General features: G+C 39.2%; 1 protein-coding gene across 1 annotated transcript in view; it reads left to right on the top strand.

Annotated features, from left to right (window-relative positions):
- Window positions 1-26,625, top strand: part of cntn4 (contactin 4) — a 214,013-nt gene that overhangs the window by 62,843 nt on the left and 124,545 nt on the right. The window contains exons 3-4 of the mRNA XM_049573046.1: window positions 2,813-2,945; window positions 13,043-13,218. Coding sequence (XP_049429003.1) covers window positions 2,813-2,945; window positions 13,043-13,218 — 309 coding nt within the window. The remainder of the gene's footprint in view (window positions 1-2,812; window positions 2,946-13,042; window positions 13,219-26,625) is intronic.

The following is a 26,625-nucleotide window of genomic DNA, read 5'->3' as shown; positions in this document are numbered from 1 at the left end:
TGCTTAGTTTCGATGCAATGTTAACAGCTTTCTAACACCTGAAGTTCTCTTCAGATTGATTTACCATGGGTAACTTCCTGGTCAAGAAAGGCTTTGTGAAGCCATATTCTGCACCGCTTTAATAAGCATGGAAACTCAATAAGGAAGTGGGAACGGCTGAAAAAAATGAATTGACATCCTGATAATATATTAATGTCGTCATCCGGCCTTAACTCCTGCACTTATAGGCCATGATTCAGCTGTACTGTGGCTCTGTGAGGGCTCTAGAGCTCATTACACACACAGCATAATCAGACCAGCAGTCACTTCTCATCTTCTACTGTAGATTGAGACCTAATCTGTACCCCATTTCACTAAATGCTGCCTGATTTTCTCATTTCAGCAGTTAAAGCTATAGTTGGTAGTGTTTATGAAAAAAAAAACTCAACCTCTTGTCAAATTTGCTGAAACTGTCACTATATCCACATATTGATACATGAAACAGATAATGTGTGAAAAAAATAATGTTCCTCCGCATGGTGCTTTTAATGGTATTTGCAAGAATCCATCACAAGTGAATGAAAACAAGCAGTCAGAGCCAAAGAGCTTTTGACATAGCTGTCAGTTATGTCAATCACTGCTCATAAACTGCATCAAGATGCTGTTACTGCATTGCTTATTTCTTGCCTCAGATGTTTTCAGAAACATATTTTAATTGGAGCAGACTTCTTATTTTACAGCAAAACAGTACACTCAAATATGCTCCTGCAAATATTTGAGGTGAGAAATAGGCAATGCAGTAACGGAGTCTTGATTAGTATTTGATCAGCGCTGCCTAGTTTGACAGTATGACAGCAGTTCACAAGGCAGTGATTGACATGACTGATGGCTGCATTACAGACTCCTCAGCTCTGATTGGTTGTTCTCGTTTACCCGTGGTGGATGCTTGCAAATGCCATTAGAAGCAGTACGAAGTGTTTCACAGACTCTGATACACTACTTTGTTGATATAGTAATGGTTTCAGCAAATATGACAAAACTTATTATAAAAAAATTGCCAACTGAAGCCTTTACTGCTTTTAGCAGTTCTGGTTAGATGATAAACTGCATTTTGTTGTTTCAGTACTGGAACTCTGTGCAATAACAATCAAGTTGAGTCTAAACTAATTTCACCCTAACTACTGAAACATACATGGTATATAGTACATTTAATTCTATTTACCACAGTAAAGATACGTTTACATTACACTGCAGTTCTATGAAGCAAATACTCATAGAACTGCAAATCTGTCTTACTCATATGGAAAGTTTTCTTCTTGTATAATCTTGGAACAGGTCAGAGACATTAAGTTGTGGGGTTATCTATCTGTCCATCCGTCCGTCCGTCCGTCCGTCCGTCCTATTGTTTTGAATGCAATATTTTAAGAACACAATGAGGGAATATTTCCAAATTTGGCACAAACCTCAACTTGGACTCCAGGATGAACTGGTGAGAATTTGGGGGTCAAAGATCAGGGTCACTGTGACCTTGCATCTGTCTCATTCTCATAAACGCAATATCTCAAGACCTTTGAGGGCATTTCCATGAATTTGGCACAAACATCTGCTTGGACTCAAGAATGAACTGATTAGAATTTGGTGGTCAAAGGTCAAGATTTCTGTGATCTCACATGTTTTGGCCATAACTCAAGAATTCATACGTTAATTATAACAAAATATCACACAAATGTCGAAAATAATAAAAAGATTAAGTTATGACATTTTTTCCCCCCAAAAGGTTAAAGGTCATTTTCACTGTGTGACATCATATGTTCTTCAAAAAAAATTATTACGCAATGCAATAACTTAGGGCCAGTAATGGAAGGATAGTGAACTAGTGACACTAATCTTGAAACTGTGCTGATTGTGTAGAAAATGTGTGCTGCTGAGGTGAAGATGTGTGAGAGAACAACCGAGAAGCTGTAATTTTAGTTCTTTTTCTTTCTATTTTTGTAGCTTAGTGTAGCATTAACACTGCTGTTTAGTTTGACAAATTCGAAGAGGAATGGGCCCACACAGGATACATGCTTTATAAAGCAAAATTCATTTTGGTTCATCCTCTTCATCTTCAGTTCTTTTCTAGATTTGACATGGGCAAAGTAAAATCCAAGATCTGTGTTTGCTTTCAACTGGATAAAACAATCAATGCAAAACAAAGGCAAATTAATGTAAATATGCAGGCTGATAACAGATAGCAGCAAATCTGCATTCTGGTCACCTCAACTTTAAAGAATAACAACAATTAAGGTATGACAAAGAAAATAGAGTGATTATGTCTGTTCATTTCCCTTATCTTTAAAGTGTCATTGATACTTTCTAAAGCCATGCACAAGAAACACACTGTGATAATGGGGCCTTAATGGAGTAACTGAGACTTCTGTTGTGTCATTTACAACAAAGAGCTCTAACCACATGAAACCAGCTGATTACACCTCTGCATGGACACATAATCCTAACATCGCTGAGCAGATAAATAAATAAATGAACAAATAAAAGCAGGTTGACAGAAGTAAATGAAGGCATTTTCCCAGACAATTGTTCAACATAAATCAGGCGCTATATCCTATTACCACCTAAATAGCTGTTGAAGACACGTCTCACTTCAAATCATTCTTCGCAGTGCCGTGGTGTTGTGACAGGCCGTTCAAATTGATATGCTTTGTCTGCTTGCGGTTTTGCCTTTCTAAACGCTTAAAGCAGTATCAACCTGTTTGTGCCACTGACTAATTAGCTTTTTTACAAACAGCCCGTTGTCTAAGTTTGAAGTCACTTGTGTTTCCTTGTCGTCCTACAGAGAGCAGTGTCCTGCAGAGTCCTGCCTTCACCAAGCAGCCCGGCAGCATTGTGTATCCTGTGGAGACTGTGGAGAAGAACAGGGAGGTGGTGTTCAGCTGTGAAGCCCAAGGAAGCCCACCACCTATCTACCGGTGAGTATGTAACTGCAGGGTATCATCTATCCCCCTCTGCACGTCGTTCCTCCCCATCAATGCTGCTTGCTATTATACCACTGACAGTGCAAGCATGCCTCGTTTTTTGACAACCTATCACAGACAAATGTCTCCATCTTGTCTTAAACAATCCTTCTTCATGTTCTGTATAAAAAAATGGATATAGCCATCATGATGTCACCAAATGGTTTGTGGACTCCCATTTTGAAGACTTGAGTTTGGCATTTTGGTTGTCGCGATCATGGATTTTTGAAGCCAGAAGTCACTGCATTTGAACAGGGGTTTCTATATCGATTGATTTACTCGTGGAGCCGGCCTCAAGTGGCCACAAGTGGACTTGCAGTTTTTGACATGTCCAAGTTGACTTCATTTTTTTTAGCTCTGGAATTCGCAGCTTGCTGTTTTCATGTTTGCAGCTTTGAATAACGATAATAGACAACTGTTGGAAAACCTACATAACTACAATATAAATCCTTTGACATAATGAAGTGTAATTCATGTTGTTTCCAACTCAACCAAAAAGTGAGAGGTAGAAATACTGTGGAGTAAAAATACTTACAGAAAAGTAAGTGATTTGTTGCGATTGATGAATCAAAGTATAAGAAGTATTTAATATTGTAGCTATTCAAGGTAATGCAAATTCTAATCACTTACACTATTTGGTAGTTGAACATATAATAATGCATATATATATTATCTAAATCCCATAGCCCAATATATCTTTCTTCTCTCTGCTATAGAACTTTGTTCTTGTTCAAAACTATTAAAAACACATCAGTGAGCCACACTGCTGCACTGGGTGACATGTTTTATCATCATGATGAACACTGGCACTGTAATTTGTTCTTAATCAATCCTATATAGCTGACCTGTTACCGAAAGCACTCAGGAGTGCTCTAAATTTGTATTAATCCACTGCTGAAAAAGCTAGCATTTACTTTGTTTGAGCAAGGTTTGGTAAACACGACAATGCTTAGCTGTTTAAAGATTTTTTTTTTTTTTGCCTTTTTTTTTTTCAATAAATGATAGAGATGAAAGTAATGTATTGTGACCCATTTAAAATAATGTAGGTGGAATGTATGGAGTTCTGGCTAAGAACCACTGACAGGGCAGGGAAGGCTGAATGTAGTAAGTGATAAACCAACACATTGTTTTGGTCTTTTCCTGGGATTTGTTAACAATAATCAAACTTATCATTTAGATCTTTCCAGTAATGGTGGCATAAAAATCTTAAAATTTGATGATTTGTGGCCACTTCAGGTCATGGCCCACAGTTTATCAAATTATCTCCTTCTTCAGCATCAACAGTAATTCAGATAATTATTGCCTGTACATCAGTGGTTAAGTGCAAACAGGAGCTGCGTGTAATGCTCGTGCAGGCTGTTGTTTTGTGTCTCAGATTTGCCTAAATATGAACAAATAGAAATGTGAAAAAATGCAGGCACCTATAGTCACACCTGTCTCACCCACAAACTCCATTGCAATATTAAAATCCTTGTTTACATCACTCAATCAATCACTTGTCACATAAATACAAGGTACACCTCCAGTGAAATGCAATTCCGTCAGCTCCTTTAACTTGTGCATTGCAATTTAGTCCCTTTTTGCCAGTTCTTACATTGCAGGCTACAGCTTGACAGGTGTTAAATGTTTCTGGATGCTTCTGGTAATACATGGACACAAAAAGCACCACCAACACTTGCAAAATGGACATATGAGCATAAATTTAGCACAATCTTAGCAGAGCTGATAGAGAGGAGAGTGGAAACGTCCACCCCTATATATATATGTCATCATGCACAAATGTGTGGCTGTGTACCAAAGCATATGGAAACAGTAGTGCCAAAGCCAAAGACCATCACAAATGGAAATAAGAAACATGGGGAGAGGCAAAATTAATTAGAAAAAATTTGGTTTGTTGATTTTAAAGTATGTTTTTGTGTTAGGCATGGGATGTCCAATTCATGTTTTTTTGTTTTTTCTGTGGATGGTGACACGACCTTATGCGTTTAGAGATGTTTGTGGTGTGTTGAAAACACATGAACATAGAGGCAAAAACAGGCAAACAGCTTATAATTGTAAAAACCTTTTTTTCATTAAAAAAAAAAAAAAAAAAATGACAAACCAAATAGCCTAGGAATCACTTTAGTTTGTTTATTGCAAAACAAAAAACAAACAAACAAACAAAAAAAGCTGGCTTTTAGTGGGAAAGTTTGAGATGCTTCTCATCGCCTAATTTCTTGATTTTTTCATAAAACTGTCATTTTTATTTTATTTTATTTATTTATTTAGCTTATTTCATCTAATTCATATAGAAGTAAAAATAAAAAATAGAAAGGGTCAAAGGGTTGTCCAAACAATGCACAGTCTTCTGGAGTGTTTAATTACTGTAATTCCTTAGAAAGAATACAGAGTCATTACGGAGGTATGGATTTGCAGCTTTCTCATCTGACACAGTAACTAAAAAGATGACCCGTACATGAGATATCAGTATTGTTTTTTTGATCCCAGTGTAATCCATACACTCGACATGACACTTCTGCTCTAAAACCAGAAACCAGAGAGTTTCTTATCTGACAAAGCCTGAAGCTGACCCTGTGGCAATGAATTGGACTTTTTGTGGACTCAGAGTGTTTGGAGCCTGTACTTTCAAATGTGCTTTACTTCACTGTAGTCTTAATAGTAATGACGCAGAGATAGTGTCAGTATCCTGTAATGTCCTACTGGGTATTGTCATTTGTCCTCAGATTCAGTCTCCAATTCACCCTGAATGAAATTGCTCCAGGATTTGTCTCTTGATGCAGCAACAAGAGAGTCTTGGCTCTGTTGTTTCCAGCTTTAGAAAAGACTTGTTCATCCTCGCGAGTCAGGCTTGAGCTGATCGGGATCATAGGAATGTGTTACATGATTTCTATTTTGTGGTGGATTTTTGCTTCAGCCCCCTGCTGGAAACATGTCTTGTCTATTGCCTAAGAATGCCTGTTAAGCTTAGCATGCACCCAGATCATAAGTCTTTTTTCCTGCCACAGAGTTCAAAGAGCAGATTTTTTTTCTCTCTTTATTTCCTCCTTGCATGGACCATTAGTCTATTGAGAGAGTGCTGTGTTGTGTTGCTGCATCTCTGGCAAGTAAAAGTTCAAATCAATCATGTTTGCTCACTGAAATTGCTGGGGTGAGATTTGGAAGGATTGGTACATTTAATACTTGGGATTGGGCCAGCTTAGAGGATGACCTAATCAGCTGTTTCCTGTCAAGGTCGCCGCGCGGCCCTGTCACAGCGGCTGCTGCCTTCTAAAGATGTGTTGCAGCGGGAGGACAACAGCTAAATCATGTTCAAAGTTCATTAACTGCACGGCAGTAAACTGTGACAGTTTGAGCTGCAGTGTTTACATTTAATGCCACAAGCGGATATATGTTCTCAGTATTGTTGCCACTAAACTTGAATGAAGAGGAACAAACGGTATCATATTAACATATGTAAGAAAACATTAAGGTGAATAGTTAAAACTGCTTTTAATGAGTATGGACTGAACTTGTATCGCCGCACTTTGGTCTGGTTTGAAACTCAGTGCAACCAAACTGATGGGTAGTCTTATTCCACACACCCATGTTAAACTGTCACGTATGGCTCTGTGACAGTCATTATGTAATGTGATGTATTTTGCTTAATGTATGGAGTACAAAAACAATGTTGAAATCATTAGAAAGCTAATAATCCAACCTGGTCTCACTCCAAAGTCATCGAAATCCAGCGCTCGGTCAGTGACTTCCAGCATCAGACAAGCCGTCCTTTCATGTCAGCATGATACGTGGCTGTTTGCCATTCTTGTTTAATGGCGCTCGGCATCCTCAAGGGGAAATGGGGCGGGACAATAACGAGAGTTAAGACAACGGAAGTCCGAGTAGGGTAGGCAGGGTGGGTGGCGGAAGGGTCAAACAACCATCGACTTTCACCCTGTTCTTTTTTCCTAAACCCATCTAAGTGCCAGTGTTGGCTAAACATAACCACCTGCATTTGTTGTTAAAGGAAAAAAAACTCAATTTGGCCTGTTGTACTGACATAATGCATTTATTTTGAGAGACACTGTGTGCAAACGGTACAATTCTCTTGAAAACGCAAGTGTATTTGGAAAAAAGACACTTCCGTTTTTTCAGAGTTTTTTTTCAGAAAGGAAGCATTAAATGATTTAACCACAAGGTGCACAAACCAACACTAACATCATGACAAACTGTGAAATAACTACATAAATGAACAAAATCGGATAAGTTATGGAGCAGTTCACAATATATACATTTTACACTGTCCACCGAATATCTGCTATAAGAGGGAGAAGGGGTCAGGAACGGGGGACTTGTGGCTGTGAGGCTGTTGATGCAGTGCTCTCTCATCGCTTGAGGCCTTCAGCTCTGTGAAGTCACTGCCACGCTGGGCCGCCAGATAGTTGCAGGCCACTGGATAAGCAGGGTTCCCAGAGCAAATAGCATAGTGGTGTTCAGATACCTTGTCCCTCACTCCTGCTTCAGTTTGATCTATGTGAAAACAGCCACAGGAGATCCAACCTGTAGACAATGTGGGTGGTGTTCCAGTTCACAAAGATCCTTAAGAAAACCTAAAGTTTTTAAATTACTGCATTTTTTACTACATTTTACAGCTCATAAGGAGTAACCTAGCAGCTCTGAACATGGAGTGCCTTAAACTGATTTTGTGTGCCACATCCTAACAATGGATGAGGCCATGTTTTTTTACATTTTAAAAGCTGATGTGTGGCCATCAGGAAGTTTGGGAATTTTAGTAACACTTGTTGCTGAAACATGGACAGAAAGAGAAAACCTGTGGCTGGCAGTGCAGAGAATGTGCGCTGAACATAAAGTCTTAGCTAAATGACACTGCAAAGTGTGCTGAGATAACAGATTTATTCAAGCAGTCTGCAGGTGATGATGAGGACAGTGGAAAAGAGGCTGAAGCGTCAAAAAGGTGTGAGCAGGGAGCAGGTGCTTTGTCATGCTCGTATGTGTAAGTGTGATATAGTGTGAATTTAATAGGCCTTGTGTGATACTGTATAAATATAGCGTTCTGTATGTGATTTTAGTTTGCTGTAAACATAATGTGCTTTGTGTATATTTAGTGTGAGTATAGCCATGATGGAAGAAGTACTCAGATGTCAATAAAAGTGGTAATACCATGGTGTAGAGATGCAAGTAAAAGTCCTGCATTCTACATTTTATCTGAGTAAAAGTACGAATAAGTTTGTATAATATCCTACAAATTAGCAGTTATGGTGGTTAGGTTTAAGAAGTGAAGCATGGTGAGGACATACCTTAAAATGAGTCAACACATTCTCACTCCAGCCTTATCAATGTTTGGTCATGGACTTTCCACATCCAGATTCGACGTGCAAGGTACCCTGGGTGTGTAGGTTGTTGATGTTCTGGGACACCATATCAAGTTCTGCCATTACATGCATCGTCTTTTTTTTCAGAATACACAAAGTCCATGGTTTTGTGACCCATCCAACACCCCAACCTGCCTTCTTACTGGACCGCTTGGGACTGCTTCCTTGTTCACTCCAATCAGCACATTGCTCATGTCGCAGCCTTATAAAATACATGCGTTATGCATAAATTGGGGTGCATCACTTTCTGCAGGAAAGATACAAACAGTTTACGAGAACAGCCTGCATTATCTTAACTATATAATGACAAAAACTCTGTGGGTGTGTCTGTGTGTCTGTTCCACATTTTTCTCCTGACTGACTTGGTCAGTCCATGTGAAATTTGGCACAGTGGTAGAGGGTCATGGGAGGATGCGAATGAAGCAATATTACATCAACTGGCCAAAGGGGGCGCTATAGCAACTGATTGAAATTGCAAACTTTGAATGGGCATATCTTATGCCCCGTATGTCGTAGAGACATGAAACTTTGCACAGAGATGCCTCTCCTCATGAGGAACAAATTTAACTAAGAACCCATAACTTCCAGATTTTCCGCCATTTTGAATAAAAAAAATAAATAAAAAATTGATCTCTTCCTAGGAAGTTTGACCGATCTGCATGAAACTCGGTGAACATAATCTAGGGACCAATATTTAAAGTTCCCTCTTGGCAAAAGTTGGAAAGCTTACTAAAACTGAGCTTCTATAAGGCAATGAATATTGCGGAGGGCGTGGCTCATCACATAAAGGTGTATAACATCTCAAGGGCTTCACTGATCACCACGCAACTTTGTAGGCATATGACCACACATAATCTGAGTGGACCCCTCCATTATTGACCCCATCAAGCAAAATGGGGGCGCTAGAGAGCTAATTTATTATTTATGCCTAACCGTCATATCGATTTTTACTAAACTTGGTAGATATGTAGAACAGGACGCCTCAAGGTGACTGGAGATATTTAACTCTAATGGGCAACTGGGTGGCGCTATAACAACAGAAAAATGCTTAAAAATGGCTAAAATGCGACCAATCGCTGTGGCTCCCCCTGTGGCCCAATGTTTGGGGTTTTTTTTTAAATTTTTGATATGACTAAGTCATGGTATGGTATGCTGTACATAATCACAGAAACTGTCAGTCAGTCATCCTGTCTGTCTCACGTTTTTCTACTCACTGACGTGGTCAATCTGTGTGAAACTGCACATAGGCATTGATGATTGGCATAGGCAGAAGGTGACAAAGATACCAATGGGTATGGACTAGTCTTATAGTAATGATGTATATCGTATCATTGGATTATATTTATTAATGTAATAATATGTTCATTGCTTTAATGTTGCAGCTGGTAAAGGCAGAGCTCATTGTAATTTCTTAATTTACTTCTGCGTAGCGTAATCTATAATTGCACATTGATTTATCGTTTGTATAAATAATCTGAATCTTCAATGTAACATGTAACTTAAGTTATAAAAAAATGTAGTGAAGAAAAAAAATACAATGTTTTCCTCTGAGATGTAATGGAATAGAAGTATAAAGTAGCAGGGAATGGACATAATCTAGTAAAGTCTAAATTGCCCTTGAGTACGTGAGTAAATGTACTTCATTACATTCTACCTCTAGAAGGAAGCTGCTTTGCTCTTGTGGATAGAGTCTGCTTGTTCTGATGTAGCTCTGTGTTTGAACACTGTTGACTATTTGCCAATGTTTGAAATGATTCTGAAAAGCAGCTACAGAGTCAAATTGGATGTCAGATGATCATTACATCATTTCAGGTCTGAATTTTTGCTTTCCATACATGCAAATGCGGAGGAAAACCACAGGATATTAGTTTAGCCTTCAAGCATATTTGCTTTTAACAAACAATACCAATTAAAAGATCTTTTTTATTATTTTAATTTGTTCGAACATGTTGTGTCAGTTTGAACTGGGTGCATCAAACTGGGGCAACATAACAGCAAAGGTGCTGCTGTGATGCAACCCTAACCCCATAACCTCTAACCCTAACCTGATGCTAAAGGCGACGCTTTTTGTTGCGAGTCCGCCCCTGTTTAAATGTAATTTCTTGTGTCCTCTTAAAGCAGCAGTAGTTGTAGGGGACACTAGAGCCATCTTTATTTTATAATGCCTCGTATGTACAGACACCATTCTGTATGTGGTTTTAGAATTAAACTGAAATGTACTTTAACTCAAACTATTTAAGTGTAGTAGTAGAAGGTAGTTTTTTTTTCTTATCACATCAAAGCACCAGGCTTAAGAAAAAGAACAGACCGCCTAACATTCACAGCCTCATAAGCCAGATGGTGTGGTATTATGCCACTGTGTACACGGCCTGTTGTTACATGATTGCATAAAGCATGTGCCTAACAAATGGAACTGCTGTTGTGGCCTGCTTGCCAGCATAAATCATAGTAAATGGAATTATTAAATAATCTAGTTTATATGTATTCGATGTAATCTGTTGCTCCGGAGGAGGATACGCCATGTTGACTGTCACTGGTGCCCTCATTCTGCTTTCTGTGGCTGCTCCCGAACTGGTCTCAATTTATCCTTAGTGAGAATGTGCTTGAATTTCACACAAATTAGAGTATCTGTCACTTAGTGGCTTTAAAGTTGTTATCTAATTGGCTTAAAGAGACAAGAGCTGTCATGGGGTGTTCAATTTGTCATAACAGAACAGTGGCAGTTCTGGGTGGGCAATTATACATTACTACCACTATGTTTAACAACCATACACATACACAATATTCACAATCCTCCAACTGGGTAAATTTTTAATCCTTTGCTACACAGGGACATGATAACTCACTCAGATACATCAAAACATTTTTCAGGCTCAATTAACTATCCGGTCTAATGTTTCAGAAAGATAAAGGATAAAGCTTTGAATCGACAACTGTCAGAGAAAATCTTTTGCAACATTTGGTTTTCAAGCTGTCGCCCGATTAAACCGTTTCAATATGGATACAATGCCGAGTCTCTCCGAGCAATTATGACTATGAAAAGGCTGCTTTCATATTTGATGGGATCCCTTTTCAGAAACAGAGGAAAACACTATCTGAGCCTGATGCTGAGGGTTTGGAGTGTCATTTTCCTCCCTCCCCTGTCTGCACTGCTTTGCCATTCAACTCAAAGGTGTTACTTGGCTGTAAGATATTTATGTTGATTTTTGTTTGTTCCACCTCAGCTGCAAATGAATCGCTGCTGTAGTCCTGCGAGACCGCAGCCACCACCCCCCTCAGGCTCTTCTCTATTGTGTGCAGTAATAAGGCTCTTGAGAGCGCGCACTTACTTATGACTGAACCGGAGAAGGGCCATGAAAGACCATTGTGCTACACACTTTGTCTATTAAAAGAAAAAAAGTCTGTAGAGGCGCGTTGTGAGTGCTGCAATGCCCGGCCCACAAATATTCTGCTGTTTGTCAGACATTTCAGTGCTGGTAGGCGGGTAAGCAACACAGTCTGACATTGTTTTTCATGTAATCAGCTCCTACTTGTGTATTATGTGCTGATCCTGGACTGACTCCAGTGGCCACAGTGCTGAACACAGTTGATATTGTGCAACAAAAAAAGCAAATGAGCCTATTCTAAAGGGTATATTACTGTAAAAGATGTAATATAGCAAGAAAACACAACAATGATAGCGCAATACCGCTGTCAGTGTTTCCTCAAAAAGGTTCTTATGCCTCAAAGGCACCAAATTGGCACGAGGGGAGTTAGATAGCAAAGCACAAAAACAGCCCTGCACAACTTCTGTCTACTGTACAAAAGGGGCTTAAGCAAAGCCCCTTTTTTCACATCAAAGCTGCTTTCTCTTCCAAATGTAACAATACACTGTTTTCCCAGCTGAACCTGAAATCATTCAGAGAAAATTAAAAAATCAAAGCAGAAGGAAATTTAGAAGTTATCCTCGAAGAAATAATCAACGGCTAAATCACCTTGGCTCCTAATCAAATCTGCATTGTCCATTTTCCAATAACTTTAAAAATGCTCCTTTCATGCTTGTTTATCTGTGCAAAACCTTTTATTGCATTGATGGTTATACATCATCGATAACAAATAACAGTGTCTGAGCTCCTTTTTCACCGTGGCTGAAATAAGTTATGGCTTGAACCCATTGTTCTGAAATGACTGATCTTCCCTCCACCTGTGTTTTTCTAATAAGGTGCATCTGTGTGGAGAGATTGAAGAATCTGTTGCCATTTTAAGTGAATTATACCCTTCGTTGATCACCCCTAACACCAATAATTAGCATGTGGACTAGTCCAGAATGCAAAAGTGTGAAGGCAAGGTTGCAGGCATTTGTTTTAATTGTTGCACCATAATGATTAAGCAGCATTTTTATGCAGTTTGACTGGGGTCTGGCAAGATGGATGGCCTGCAATGCTATCTATTCTCAGGGAGTCAAGTCCTTGGCACCACATTGGTTCACTGCTGCTTAGATTAACACAAAGCTGGAGGGCATGATTTCTGGGCCCCTCTCCACCTTTTATTTCTTTCCTGTTAAAAAAACAATCAAATGTACAAGTCACGTCTCTTCTTGTAGTCTGGAAAGCTTCCATCGCCCTGGTCTACACTAAACAATGTTTAACTTGTTAATTTACATGTGAATTTTCTCCATTTATTACTTTTATTCTTTTTTTTTAGATGGAAATTGAATGGCACGGAAATCAGTCCCAAATCTGGATCTCACTACAGCCTCTCTGGAGGCAACCTCAGAATCAGCCATCTGAACAAAGACCAAGATGCTGGAACGTATCAGTGCCTCGCCTCCAACTCTTTCGGGACCATCGTCAGCCGAGAGGCCAGTCTAACCTTTGCATGTGAGTCTCTATTTTTTTCCTTCCCATCTCTCTCTGGGCAAACTTTTGTGGCTTCTGAGCTTCCACTGAAAAAGATGTGCAGCAGAAAAAAGATATGCCATTGGCACTTGAGGATAACATGGCGGGTTCTGCTTGATAACATGACAAGCATGGAAACATCTCTCTGGGGAACTATTAACTCTCTCTGTGTGCTGACTAGAGTTTACTCTAAGTCATCATTGCAGATCAAAGACAAACCTACAAACAAGTTCAAGTGAAGTGAAACTCAAAGCAAGGCTTCTTGATGATAGAGCTGCCATCAGTGCTGCTCTCTACTATTAAAGAACCAGTGGTAGAAGAAGTAGAAGAATCACATGGAGTTGCACAGGGCTTGCGGACGTCTGCTTTTAGTCCGGGCAGACCTCCGTGGAGTCCGCTTTGCATATGTTCCGCCTGAGTATGTTTGAGGATGACATATGCGGTCTGGTCGGTCTCAAAAAAAACAAAAAAACAAACCTGGTCCTGGTCCAAGAGGAGTACCGAACCGAATAAGTATTACCGAGAACCCACCCAACCCTACCCATTATCATTCCCCAGGACGCTTGGTCACATCCCTTAGCATCACAGAGTGATGCAATGGGCAATCTTTAGCATCTCTATGTGATGCACAGCTGAAACACATTGTAACACATGGTAAATGTTGTGAAACAGGTTATATAAATAGGTTTAGATTAGATTAGGTTTGGGGAAAAAGTACATGTTTTGGGTTAAAATAAGTACATTCGTTACGTAACAAATATGTAATGTGATGTTAATATGTCACTTGATTGACGATTTTTGGTTCCACATGGTACACAAACTGAGGTTTTCTGGATAAAAGTGCAGGTGAGAGTCTTTCTTTGATGCATCCACCTCCTTTCCCTTTTCTCCTATAAGAACTTTCTCGCTCTTTATTTTATGTCAGTTGCAACAATTATTGCTGGACATGGGTTTACATTGGAGTTAGCTGAAAGCCTGGTGTATCTAATGAGGATATTAAGGGTGCCTTTGGCGTCAATATCCAACCTGTAGTTCTTCCTGCATCCTACTACGTTACAGTCACATCAAGTGACGACACTGTAGAATAGCCACTTTCAGTGTTCTACTTCACGTTATTAACCTCATTGTTGTGTTGGTTCCAAATTAATCTAAGCTGTATCTATACACAAATTCAAACTTGATCACATAAACATTATGAATGGGTCCCTTTGTATTTCCTGTTGGAATGTAACTGACAGGAAGTAAAACGGGATCAAAGCTGTTTCCCTGGGAACAGAATAGCATTTAAATGGTTAATAGCTGTAAACAAAATGTGGTGTAGTCAAAAGTACAATATTCAGTACTCTCTGAAATTGATAAAACAAAATGCAGTGGACACACTGACATACAGTGTACATTTATTGAGTACTCATGTCATTTATAAATCAGCTAACATGTTTGGTAGAGGTTTCCTAGTGATTATTATTACATAATACAACACAGTGTACAATATTTTCAGCCACTGCAAAGAACAAAAGAACACCAAACTAAAAAAAACAACTTCCCAACATGCAGAGTCAGCACTATCAATTTTGCAGATTCATGTTTTTTTAATGACTCTTTCTTACCGATTTGACCATCATGATGATAGACTGTTTGACGGATCTTGATGAGTCTAACTGACAGCCTCTGGACTTCATATTCCTAAAGCAGTAGGAAGTCAATAAGTGCCTACTGTATGTGCCAGTTATCGGACAGGCAGAAATGATGACATTAATGGCAAGTGAGTGATCGCTTGCTCAGATTAGATTCGGAGGTTTAGCGTTTGGGGACAAGGCCACCAATATGTCTCGGGCCATCTGATTGGTCCCCTGGACGAGTGAGAAGTCAATCTACAATCTGAGTCTGCTGGTGGATTTCCACTATGATAGGATGACAGTTCCATCAATTGCTGGGCTCTGACCTTACCAGCCTTCAGTTGTTGTCACAGAGTCAGGGCATGCATGTATGACCAAGTGTCATCTGTCTTCTTTATTACTCTTGCTATTGCTTAATTAACTCCACAGCATGATTGAATGGTGAAGGTTCAAGTGAATAATTTAAAGGGCAACTGATATTACTGGAGACTGTCATGTAATTCTTTATAGGAATTTAGTTTTTCTCTTACAGGCCGGGTGGCAGGCAGAGATATTCTCCTCCTGTAACACAGACTACCAGTCAAATACACACCATTCGCTCTTTAGGTGCAAATGGTGTTTCAGCACCGATCCTATTTCCCTCCAGTAAAGACTGTGACCTTTTGGTGGCAATTAGTTTTACGCGTAATTTGACTCTGATTTTGACACAAGACAGACTTTGAGCCTTCTTACACCTCTAATAAGCCCACTGGTAATTAAAGCTGCCAGAGCCAAAAAGGGAATAATCATTTGGAACTATATAAATGCACATCTGCTGCATCGGAAAGGTCAAAAGTCAAGAAATTTGAAAAATGTCAAATATTTGTAATTTTGCACCGGCTTGAAATCATCTTACGTCCTGTAGTTGATGCAATTCCTGTTGAAACAGCATGCAACATAATGCAAGGAGGGAGCATCTGAGAGAATTAGAGCATTAAAGAAACTTGTATTTGAATAAATTACTAAAAGGGTGGGATTGTTAAAGTATATGATAATTTATTGCAGAGAATATAGATTTAGGTCTTCACTTCACTGGAAATTAAGGTGCAGATGTCATGGGGAACACAGGGGACATGTCCCCCCTCAATATTTAGAACATGTACATTTGCCCCCCCCCCCCACCCCCCCCACCCCAATTTTGACTTTTATGTTGACAAAATTAAAGACACAGTAAAGTGATGCAGATAAGACATAAAATTTGCAGGGAATAAGTGTTTGACACTGAAAATAATCTGATGGATCTACCCTGTTGAAAAGAAACCTTCGCCCTTGCCTGAAACTAATTTGTTTTTCATAACGAACACAACAATGTTTTTTAGTCAGTTATTGTTAAAGGTTAAGTTTGAGATATTCTATATTTTTCTTATTGTCAACAAATACCATGAAGAGAGGCGAAGACCAATGATCAAATTAACCTAACAATAATTATCTGTGTAGCCATTGTAGTCTAACTAATGTCTCTTGGCCACTGAGCTTCCATTTTTTGTCTTAAAGGGATAGTGCACCCAAAAATGAAAATTCAGCCATTATCTACTCACCCATATGCTGATGGAGGCCCTGGTGAAGTTTTAGAGTCCTCACATCCCTTGTGGAGATTGGCGGGGGGAGTGGCTAGCACACCTAATGGCAGACGGAGCCCCAGACTAACGTCCAAGAACACAAAATTGAATCCACAAAGTATCTCCATACTGCTCATCCGTAGTGATCCAAGTGTGCTGCAGCCCCAACATAAGAAGTTGTTTGGAAAAACGTCATATGAACTCTGTTTTTAGCCTTACTTATAACTTATAATTATTACTTAATAATTACTTATTACTTATAATTTAGCCAGAGAAGCAGTCAGAGCTACAGGCTACAGTGAGGCTAAAAACAGAGTTCATATGATGTTTTTCCAAACAACTTCTTATGTCGGGGCTGCAGCACACTTGGATCACTATGGATGAGCAGTATGGAGATACTCACTACTTTGTGGATTCAATTTTGTGTTCTTGGACGTTAGTCTGGGGCGCTGTCTGCCATTAGGTGTGCTAGCCACTCCCCTCGCCGATCTCCACAAGGGATGTGAGGACTCAACTTCAACAGGGCCTCCATCGGCATATGGGTGAGTAGATAATGGCTGAATGTTCATGTTTGGGTGCACTATCCCTTTAAAACTATAAAAAAAAACACATCAATGAGCTGCACTATTTTCATTGGATGACATATTTTTACACAGCAAACAACATGGGCACTGTATTTTATTTGTCAATCCCACATACACCATCCTGCTGCTGTGAATATCCACTAGAGCACCACATTTGTATCAATCCACATCTGAAAATAGTCCCCAACAAATACTACTTACTTGTGTTTAAGACACGTTTGCTAAAAACTGCAGTGACCACCTGTTGTAGGAAGTTATTGAGCCTTTAAAAGAAAGAGAGAAAGCAAGCAAGAAAGAAAGAAAGATAGAACCAGTGGGGTTGGGGCAGAGTGCCGCAGAGAATGTAGGGAAGTTGGAAAGAGATCGACTAACACCTTGGTTTTGGTCTTTTCATGTGGTTAAAAAAAAGAAAAGTCAACAAGATTTAATTAAGTTTTTAATCTTACTAATGCTAACAGGCAACAGAAGTTTAGATTTAGCAGGACGAAAAAAGGTTTATTTCAGTATTTCTTCAGGCTTCGCTATGCAGTGTGAGGCTTGAGGAAAAAGATCAGACACAAAATATAAACTAACTGAATGCCTGGATTATTTTGCCTAATTACACTTTTAAGAGCTTAAAACAGAGCTATCCGTGTTGCTATAGCAATAGCTTAAATAGATAGAGAGAAGAGATTCATTGTAAAGTGTTCTAGCAGAATGGAGAATCATTCGTTAATAATAGAGGCAGGTTGTGAGCAATCACTTCTCTTTATGTGATACATCTTTCTCCTGTCACCTTCTATGAACAGCTACCTGACCACATGGCAAATGTTTCATCTGCAATGGCCAAGACAAGCAACACTTGAACAGATTTGTAGTCTGACCCAGGATTAAATTTGATGCGGCAGACTGTGCAGCATCTACAGCTGTCTGTGTGTGAGTTTCTGTACAAATTGTACAGAAATAGTTGAAGACACACAGTACGATAGATGCTGCACATATCTATCACAGATTAGATTTAACAATATATTGCAGCAGCCCTGTGATAGTCTGGCGACCTGTCCAGGGTGTACCCTGCCTCTCGCCCGATGTCAGCTGGGATAGGCTCCAGCCCCCCCGTGACCCTCAAGAGGATGAAGCGGTTAGAAGATGAATGAATGAATGAATGAATGAATGAATGAATGAATGAATATATTGCAGCTGATATGAGGAATGTGGTTGAAAAAGTAGCCTTTCGGGTATACAACCTTAATTTTAGAAGGCCACACATGCATTCTTACATAGTACAATGTGTTTTGACCTGGTCAAAAATCTTTACTCTACACGCACAAGCGAAACCACAAAAAATTGTTTAAAAGGTTTTTTTGTGTGATAGAGGACAGAGAAAATCTTTTCATATCAGCAGTGGCTCTGGCAGCTTTTCATTGTCTGTGTGCTCCAGTCTGAGTCAGTCTCTGCTATCTTAAAGATGGACCCTGTGAACCTGATGTTCTTAATTACATGACTGGCAGGCAGTATCAGAAATCAAATATAGCCAAGTGCAGTTCCTTTCCTGTAGCTGGCATGAGACCAACTCACTCTGCAGCGTTGACCAGGACCACACGTCGTTATGTTACATTTTGTTTAAATTCTTGTCTGCAGAATGTGTGTGTGTGTGTGTTACTTGTTTTGAGTGTCAGATCGTGCAGACTATGAAAGCAGATGTCCTCTATTGAAGACAATAAAGAATGAATCTGAATGTGAAGTGGCAATAAAGACGAACACAGAATAGAAAAGCCTGTTAGGGTTAAGGTTATCAGTAACCTCAGTGTGTTTAGCCCTTAGTTTTGTTGCAGTGGCATTCAGCAACTTGTCAAAAGAGTACTTCACTGTGCCATTTTCCAGCACCAATGCCAGCCTGCACTCCAGAAAAGCATTTTGTTCACCCATTAGCACTGTGTACCTTTACTTCTTCTCTTGTCAGATGAAACCATGTCTTCTTTTGTGGTGTTGTAGCTGTCACAGTAGAAAAGACCAAACCCATTGTTGAGGTGTCACATATCTGAAGCTTTCTGACAGTAAATTAAGACAAATGCAGCCCGGTCACTAGAGGAAAATGTTGGCACTGTACATTTCTGTTTATCACTAATATGTTGCATTTCATACACATCATATCAGCCTTTTTTACGTGATGTAGTATGTAAGCTGACTTTATCAGGAGGTGGAGGGGACGGTGGAGGCATGACACCTAGTGAGCTGTGTTTCTAGCGGCGTTTTAGCCACCAAACATAGCTGTTTTTAGTGAACGCTAACTGTTTATCCAAGTGGGATTGTGCCACGAAAAGCATTTTTTTCCCTAGGACTTTGACAGCTAACCGTGATAGTGCCACCAAAACTGTTTTTAAGATAAAACATGATCTCTTCCTAATCATAACCATGTTGTTTTTCTGCCTGAACCTAACCACACATTAACTAAGTGTTGTGAAAACGCAGTCTCAGTGTGTAAGGTAATGTACAAATGTAATGTATCCATGCAGAAACACACAATACCAATATTTTTTCTGGCGACTGGGTTGGGCAAACATACCCTAATTTTCCTGCATGACATTTGCTGATACATTTCTTATTTTATTAGTTAACTAATCCAATCCCATATTAGCGGTTAGATGTGTTACTCCTGAAATCTACCTCAGATTGATTGAAAAATTCAAAAGGCTTAGCAAATTAACCTAAATCATTAATGAATTAACTCGTGCATTCATTTGAATCTGCCAGACTTTGTTTTCATCCATTGCCTAATTTATTCTCTATTGATGCAATGGAGGAGTGTTTTGAAAATAAACTTAGTGTGCTTTTCAGGCAAAATCCACTAAGAGCAAAAAGTAAAAAAAGTATTTGAACATTTACTTCACACGTGAGTGTGTGGGGCTGCCTGTACGGAGGGTTAGTGATCCCAAACTGGAATAAACGTCTAGTTTCTCACAATAAAAGAAATAAATGATTTTTAAATTAGAACTGGGTCTTAAAATTGATAATGGAATCCTGATAGGGAGTTGCTGGGAGCAGGAGTTCCTGTTTTCAGGAGAGCATTGTTGTTTCGCGAGCATGTTCTGCCTTCTAATTTAGTCATTTAGCTGTGAGTGTGAGGGATTTCTGCCTTTCCTTTAATTAAATAGGCATCAGTGGCGCCTTAATCTTGTTCCTGTTGAGTAATCTTTCTGAAATGCATTATTGGTGTTGCTGAAGTCACATTGCATTGTCACAGCAGGATAATGGTGTCGTTTCAGGTTAGACCTCAACTTAAATCAAACATTTCCAACTCAACTGTAATTAAAAATTTCACTTTTTTTTTTCTTTTTTGATATGATAATACTAATCTGTTCACTTTATGACTTTAATTTTCACCGTCTTGCTTAAACTGAGTGAAAACCCACAGGCTGAATTAATATTTGCTGAGCTGTGTGCGAGTGCTTTGCTTCCTGAACCTGTACATGTTCTATATTCTGTAGACAGCAGTAAACACACTGTACAATGGAACTCAGTTCTTCTGCCAAATCATATCCCTCGGTTAACACTTGTTAGTCCACATGCTCCACAATGCCTTCAAGGTTATTCTTTGAAATTGGCAGGACTCCAAATACTTCAGCATTCCTCTCCATGTCACAAACTTTTGATGGATGATGCTGCTCCTCGCGAGGGTTGTGGCTGTCTACCCCCTGAGGCAAGGATAACTGATGGGCAGTGGGCGCTTCCACTCAATACTCGCTGCCCTTGATTAGTATGTCCATTGATTCTATATCCGTGATTATGTAAAAGATGTACACCCATAATTCATACTGATGAATAGGCTGTATATTCAATATTGGAATAACAGCGGGTGCCTCTCACATGGGTGGCGTTGAGAGGGCTGTGCTATGAATGCATTGACAAGTTGTTGAAGTTTCCATCATGCAATTATATTACCAGAGATGACAAGAAGGGCCAGCTCTTAAGAAAAACGGTCTTGAAAATGAAGCTTGCCTTGAAACATATCCTGTTTTTGCGTGGGAGTTTATGTTCACTTGCATATATAGTGTCTCCTCAGCGTCAAACATGCTCATATTTTGCTAAGCATATAGGGGTTAGAATTCCTCATGTCACCGGAGTAGATTTTAAAGCCTTGAGGGGAAACATGAATACCTCATTTAAATGCAAATAAATCCTCTAGACTCCTCTCAGCTGTTGTGATAATGTGGAGTGAGTATATTGACTTAGTTAATGAGGTGTAAATAGCTAATGGGTGTACTCTGGCTTTTATTTTTTATCTGCAGTACACTATCAAGATATCACTCTTGAGGATCTGCTAGAAGGTGGCAAACCATACTTAGGATTTACCTCTTTATCAGATACACAACAGGCCTACATAGTAAGGCACTGGGTTTTATGACATTCATTGCCATTGTGAAAAAGGCTCAGCAGCATCTGTAATGTAACTGTCTACATAGCTTAACTCATTTGTAGCAGATTAGAGAACACTGACACCTTTAACGCTTGTTTTACTGAAAGTAATTTGATTTCCATGTATTTGCTGGTTTACATCACCTCCTGTTAGTTCTCCAAATACAGGTCAGTGGTCCGTGACCATTAACATGACACATGGGAGCTTTGTCTGATGCGTCGTCCCTATAGACACAATCTTTGTTTACATTAAACTGCAGGGTAGAAAACCCCATATCACATACATAAAATGAAACAGTGCTGAGCAACTGGTTAGTTATTAACCACCTAAAAAATGCCTGCTGAAAAATATCAATCGTTTGAAAACCGCCAGTCTTTACTGTAAAAAAACAGTAATTTCACTTCACAGCACATGGGAGTTGCTGGTCTACCTGCCTTGATTGGTTTGACATGATCAACTGACATGACATAATCAATTTAGAAAAATATAATACTGTTATTATACATATTAAATTATCCCACTGTATAGAAAGTAGTTAAAATGTGCTCCACCTCCTTCAGCTGTAACATTAAATGCTGCCAATGTGTTAAATCATCAGTAATAATATTCCAGTAATATATACTAGTGTAAACTCTCAGGAGCCATATTTCACTTAAATATACTTTAAGTATATTAAAGCGAAAAAAAGAAAAGGAGTGTGACAAAGCACTGAATGCTTATCCCACGCTCAGTGCTGCACATTAGAGATGACCATTTACTAGATGGGGGCCTAATGCTACATCCATGTCATATTCAGACACATTCAGCCTAGTCAGACCGTTATTATGATTAACAGGGACACTTGGAATTCTTAATTGGAGACTTTGTATATTTCTGATACACATCCCTCTTGGTGAATATAACCAAAAAAGTGTTGACAGCTACTAGTTAGGTTAAGCCAGCTAACATAAAATTAACTTTACTTCTCTCAAAACAACCCAATCACCAGGATACATTTTGGCTTTGAATGTTTCTGCAAATCACAGATATGCAACATTTGTACATTATTATGGAGAGGAAATGTTGAAACTTTACATTTGGTTATAGTCAGGAAAAGACCACGTTTGACCTTAAATGCCAAGGTTGGGAGCCACAATAACCAGTGGAAATACTGCGACATTTTGCCAAAAAGCTCCCAATGTTTTACCCAGTTCTGCAGTGGTCTGCAGTTTGGCAGCCATCTCATCTCATTTGCATGCCATCCACCAGCCACTCCACCTCCCAGTGACAACTTATATAAATGTAATCCAAACTATGTTACTTCAGAAACTTGATGTGATGTATGAAATGTACAAATGTAACAAATCTGTGGTTTGCAGAAATGTGCAATTGTCTGGTGACTGAGCTGCTCAAGAACACTAACTTTATGAAATTGCAGTAAAGGGTTGCAGCAGTATACCAGTTTCAAAGTATACTGCAATTCTGACTTACTGCAAAACACACAGATGTTTTGTTAAGGTAAGGTGGATTGTCATTTTACACTGTATATGCCATATACAGTGTTAAATCTATATGGATTGATAAATGCATTATACCTTTTGAGCTCGGACAGTTGATCACTGTTGATCAGCTATAGATTTGTCACTTTTTAAGGGAGGTCTGTTATGCTGGGTGTTCATATTAAACATGGTAAGTATATATGAAGAAATCCCTGTGAACAAAAAGCTTCAGACCGTTATGAACACTCTATTTCCAACTGTTTTTTTCTACCTTTGTGACAAATGAATGACAGCTGGTCGTCTGCTTAGAGAGACAGGTGCTAAAACAGAGCATTTAGAAACCTTTAATACAAGTGTGAAGTGTATATTAGCAAAGATCTCCTTTAAAGTTTTTTTTGTTTTGTTTTATTTTTTCATGTGTGAATGAATTGTTTCTAAGTTTTTATGTGTGCAAGTTTGTCTCAAATTTCCCATAGAGATGATTAAAGAATTTTGAATTTAACTGAAAAATTCTCTGTTTGGCGCATAACCTGGTCTTTTTCCATAGATGAATTCGGCGAGCGATTTCTGTATGCCGCCATCTTGCGGTGGCGCCATTGCTGCAGTGACATGTGTCAGTCATCAATTCATGATGCTGTCATTGCGAACTGACTCTCTACAATGACAGCATCATGAATAGCTGGACTGATGATGTTAGACAGTGGCCTCCGGTAACTGATGAAGGTATCTTAAATGAGTACCGATATTAATTTAGAAATTAATCATTGTTTGAGTGATAAGCAGGAAAGATTAGAGTAATAGGGAGACAATAGACTGTATCATTAAACACTGTGTAATATAACGTTAGCATACGTTATGTGTGCTGACGTTAGCAAGCTAGCAGCGTGACATTTAATCATTATGGACAGGCTATGTGACCATCACATCATATTGAAGACAATCAGTATTGATCGCCTTCAATATGATGTGATGGTCGTCTAAAAGGCGGTGTAAAATTTGCACCGTCATGAAGGCTATAATGTATATATTCATATATTTATAATTTTTAGAGAGAATTCTTTTGGGGGCCGCAGTTTTTGCTGCTGTCGAATCATATTGTTTGACATTGTTTAAAAAAAATTGTCCACCCACTCCCATTCACTTCAGTGAGGGTAGCCCAAAAATGCTGTATAATTCAAAAGCACCATAAACACACTCCAAAATGGCCATAAAGTTTCAGTAAAACACATTACTGTCATATATTTCCATGTGATGATATTTTCTAACAAAAACAGCTGTGACACGCACACACACACACACACACACACACACACACACACACACACACACACACACAGACATTACCTACCATCCACTTAGGAGTCGCAGGTTGTAATGAATCTCATGGTCACGGTTGGACGGGCTTGTTGAAGTATGATAAGTCGTGCTGGCATTTGGAAGGCTCATATGTCTGGGATGTGATCATCAGCCTAATCTGGATCATTGTTTGTAATGCCAGCCCAGGTTTGCAATAATTAATGCTAATGGATCTAGATGGGGCATCACGTTTACTTGTTCTGAGGCTATTAATCATTGTTAGCCGCTTCCCTTTTGAAAATTACATTGAAGCCTTTGTGTAAGCTCAGCGCAGAACATTTTTTAATGAAAATTTGAAAGGACTTATGTTCACTACTGTTCCTTTATATGTGACAAATTTAATGGATATGTTATTTGAGATGTCCCTCGCAGGCAAACTGTGTGCTTTCATGCCTTCTTTTGAACCCAAAGTGAACATGTGCACAGCTGTGTGCGCTCTGAAAAGCACGCTTTGGTGAAGCCCCCCCACGATGTCCCCTGCATCTGAAGGCATTGGCCGTAGCATGTTGTAAATTATGCTTTTTGCCGCTCTCCTCGAGCACTTTTTACAACAATGCTTCTTTTGCTCTTTTTTTTTTTTTTTTTGCTGTTGAGAGTGGATGGATGAGGAGGTGGTGGCGAAGGGGGAGGGTGCTGGATTTTACCAGTGTTGCAGCATGCTTTCAGCACGGGCGAGGCCATGTCTATGGATCTGGACAGGGACAATCAGTGGCTTTAGTGAAGTAGACATCGCCACTTCACAAATCACAACAGCTTTGATCTCAGCCAAAATAATGCCAAAAAGACTCTTTTTTTGGAACAAATTCAGTACCTTAGATGTCTCTTGCTCTTGTCCACTTTGTTCTAAGGCTCATATTTTGGGGAGGCTTGGGTGCTTTTATCTAACCTTCTATCGCGCCTTCAGATGAAAGTAAGTGGTGGGGCTACTCAAAAAAAAAAAGGCTTGTGTTGCCATTTTGGAGTGACCAGATTGACTCAAAAACAATGTTTTGTCCATCAATTGTAGCTATGTTTGGATGAGGAAAGACGTTTTTCCTATTTGTGACCTCTTACTATACTTTCAAGAATTGTAAAAAGAACTGATGGACAGTCCAAATAGCCCAAATAATTTATTAAACTAAAGGTACAGCAGTGAAGAAAAAGCAGAGCAGATATGTCAGCTCCAGGCTCTCATCAGTGATCTCTGATCAGCAACATCAACCAGAGATAAAGCCAACTGACAACAGGGAAGTCAATTAGCCTTGCTACATTAATCACCTTTGAGTGACACTTAAGAGATAACCAGACAGCCAGCGTTCCTTGAAAAAGCTACTGAAAAGTAGCAATTTGTAAAATATGACAAGCAATAAAAATAAATGGCCTAATTTAAGCACAGAGGCCAGATTGAACGCTACACACGTCATAAACCTCCAAGAAAGCATCTTAAATTCTGATCTTCAGACATCTTTGCTCCGTCTTTCCTTTTTAAGCGCTTTTATGAGTTGGTCACCACCCCGCCGGTGTCGGGCGACTTTTTCCCCAGCCCAGGGAATATAATTTGGAGGGACAGTGATCTGCAAAGCAAAAATGACTGTAGACAGGGAATTTGTCATCTCATCTATGGACTGCACTCAGATGCTCAATTATTCTGGTGTGGAGAGATGGCGTGTTGTTTTTCCAGTAAGGAGCAAGGACAAACAAATTCATAAATCAAATGAGTGGATTTACATGCTATGAGCAGTTTAATCCTGCACTTCTTTTCTCATTTTGACGGTGTGTAAATAATTCACACTTGAGATGATGTACACAGGGAACAGACCCTCTATAAGTTGAATTACTTAGTGTGGTAGATGCAGTGAAAGTAGCATATTTATATTTATTTCTTCAGATCAGAGCTTTTGAATGACACAAATTGGAACTTTTGCGATACTCTGTCGGAGTGTGCAGCACTTTGGAGCTCTGATGGTTTATCATAGAGTATCAGGGAATCAGAAATGACTGTTTATTACAGGGCTTTTCAATTACAAATTCAGAAATGTAGATGGGCCAGACATTTACAGCAGCCTATTAAACCTTCTTTTAATCTTTCGGTAATGATAAGTTTTCAACAAATGCAAAGGGTTGAGGTTGCTTCTGGGATGGATATGGCCAGCAGGCCACCAGTTGAATAGGTCTGGTTTACTACCACCAGAATTCACAATATGACTTTTAAGTTTTATTTTTATGTCAGTAAGCACTGTATGCATGTGTTCTAGAAGCCCATCCTTATTCTTTGTGGCACCTTACAACAAACTAATGTCAATCTGCAATCCATTATCACAGATTATATTAATCTGTTAGCAGTTGAACCACACTGATATTTTGATTTCTTTTTTTTTTTCA

This window comes from Epinephelus fuscoguttatus, linkage group LG1 (assembly GCF_011397635.1).
Source record: "Epinephelus fuscoguttatus linkage group LG1, E.fuscoguttatus.final_Chr_v1".
Taxonomy (NCBI): Eukaryota; Metazoa; Chordata; class Actinopteri; order Perciformes; family Serranidae; genus Epinephelus; species Epinephelus fuscoguttatus.
The sequence above is the reverse complement of the archived record's forward strand: the minus strand, read 5'-3'. Positions and strand labels throughout refer to the sequence as shown.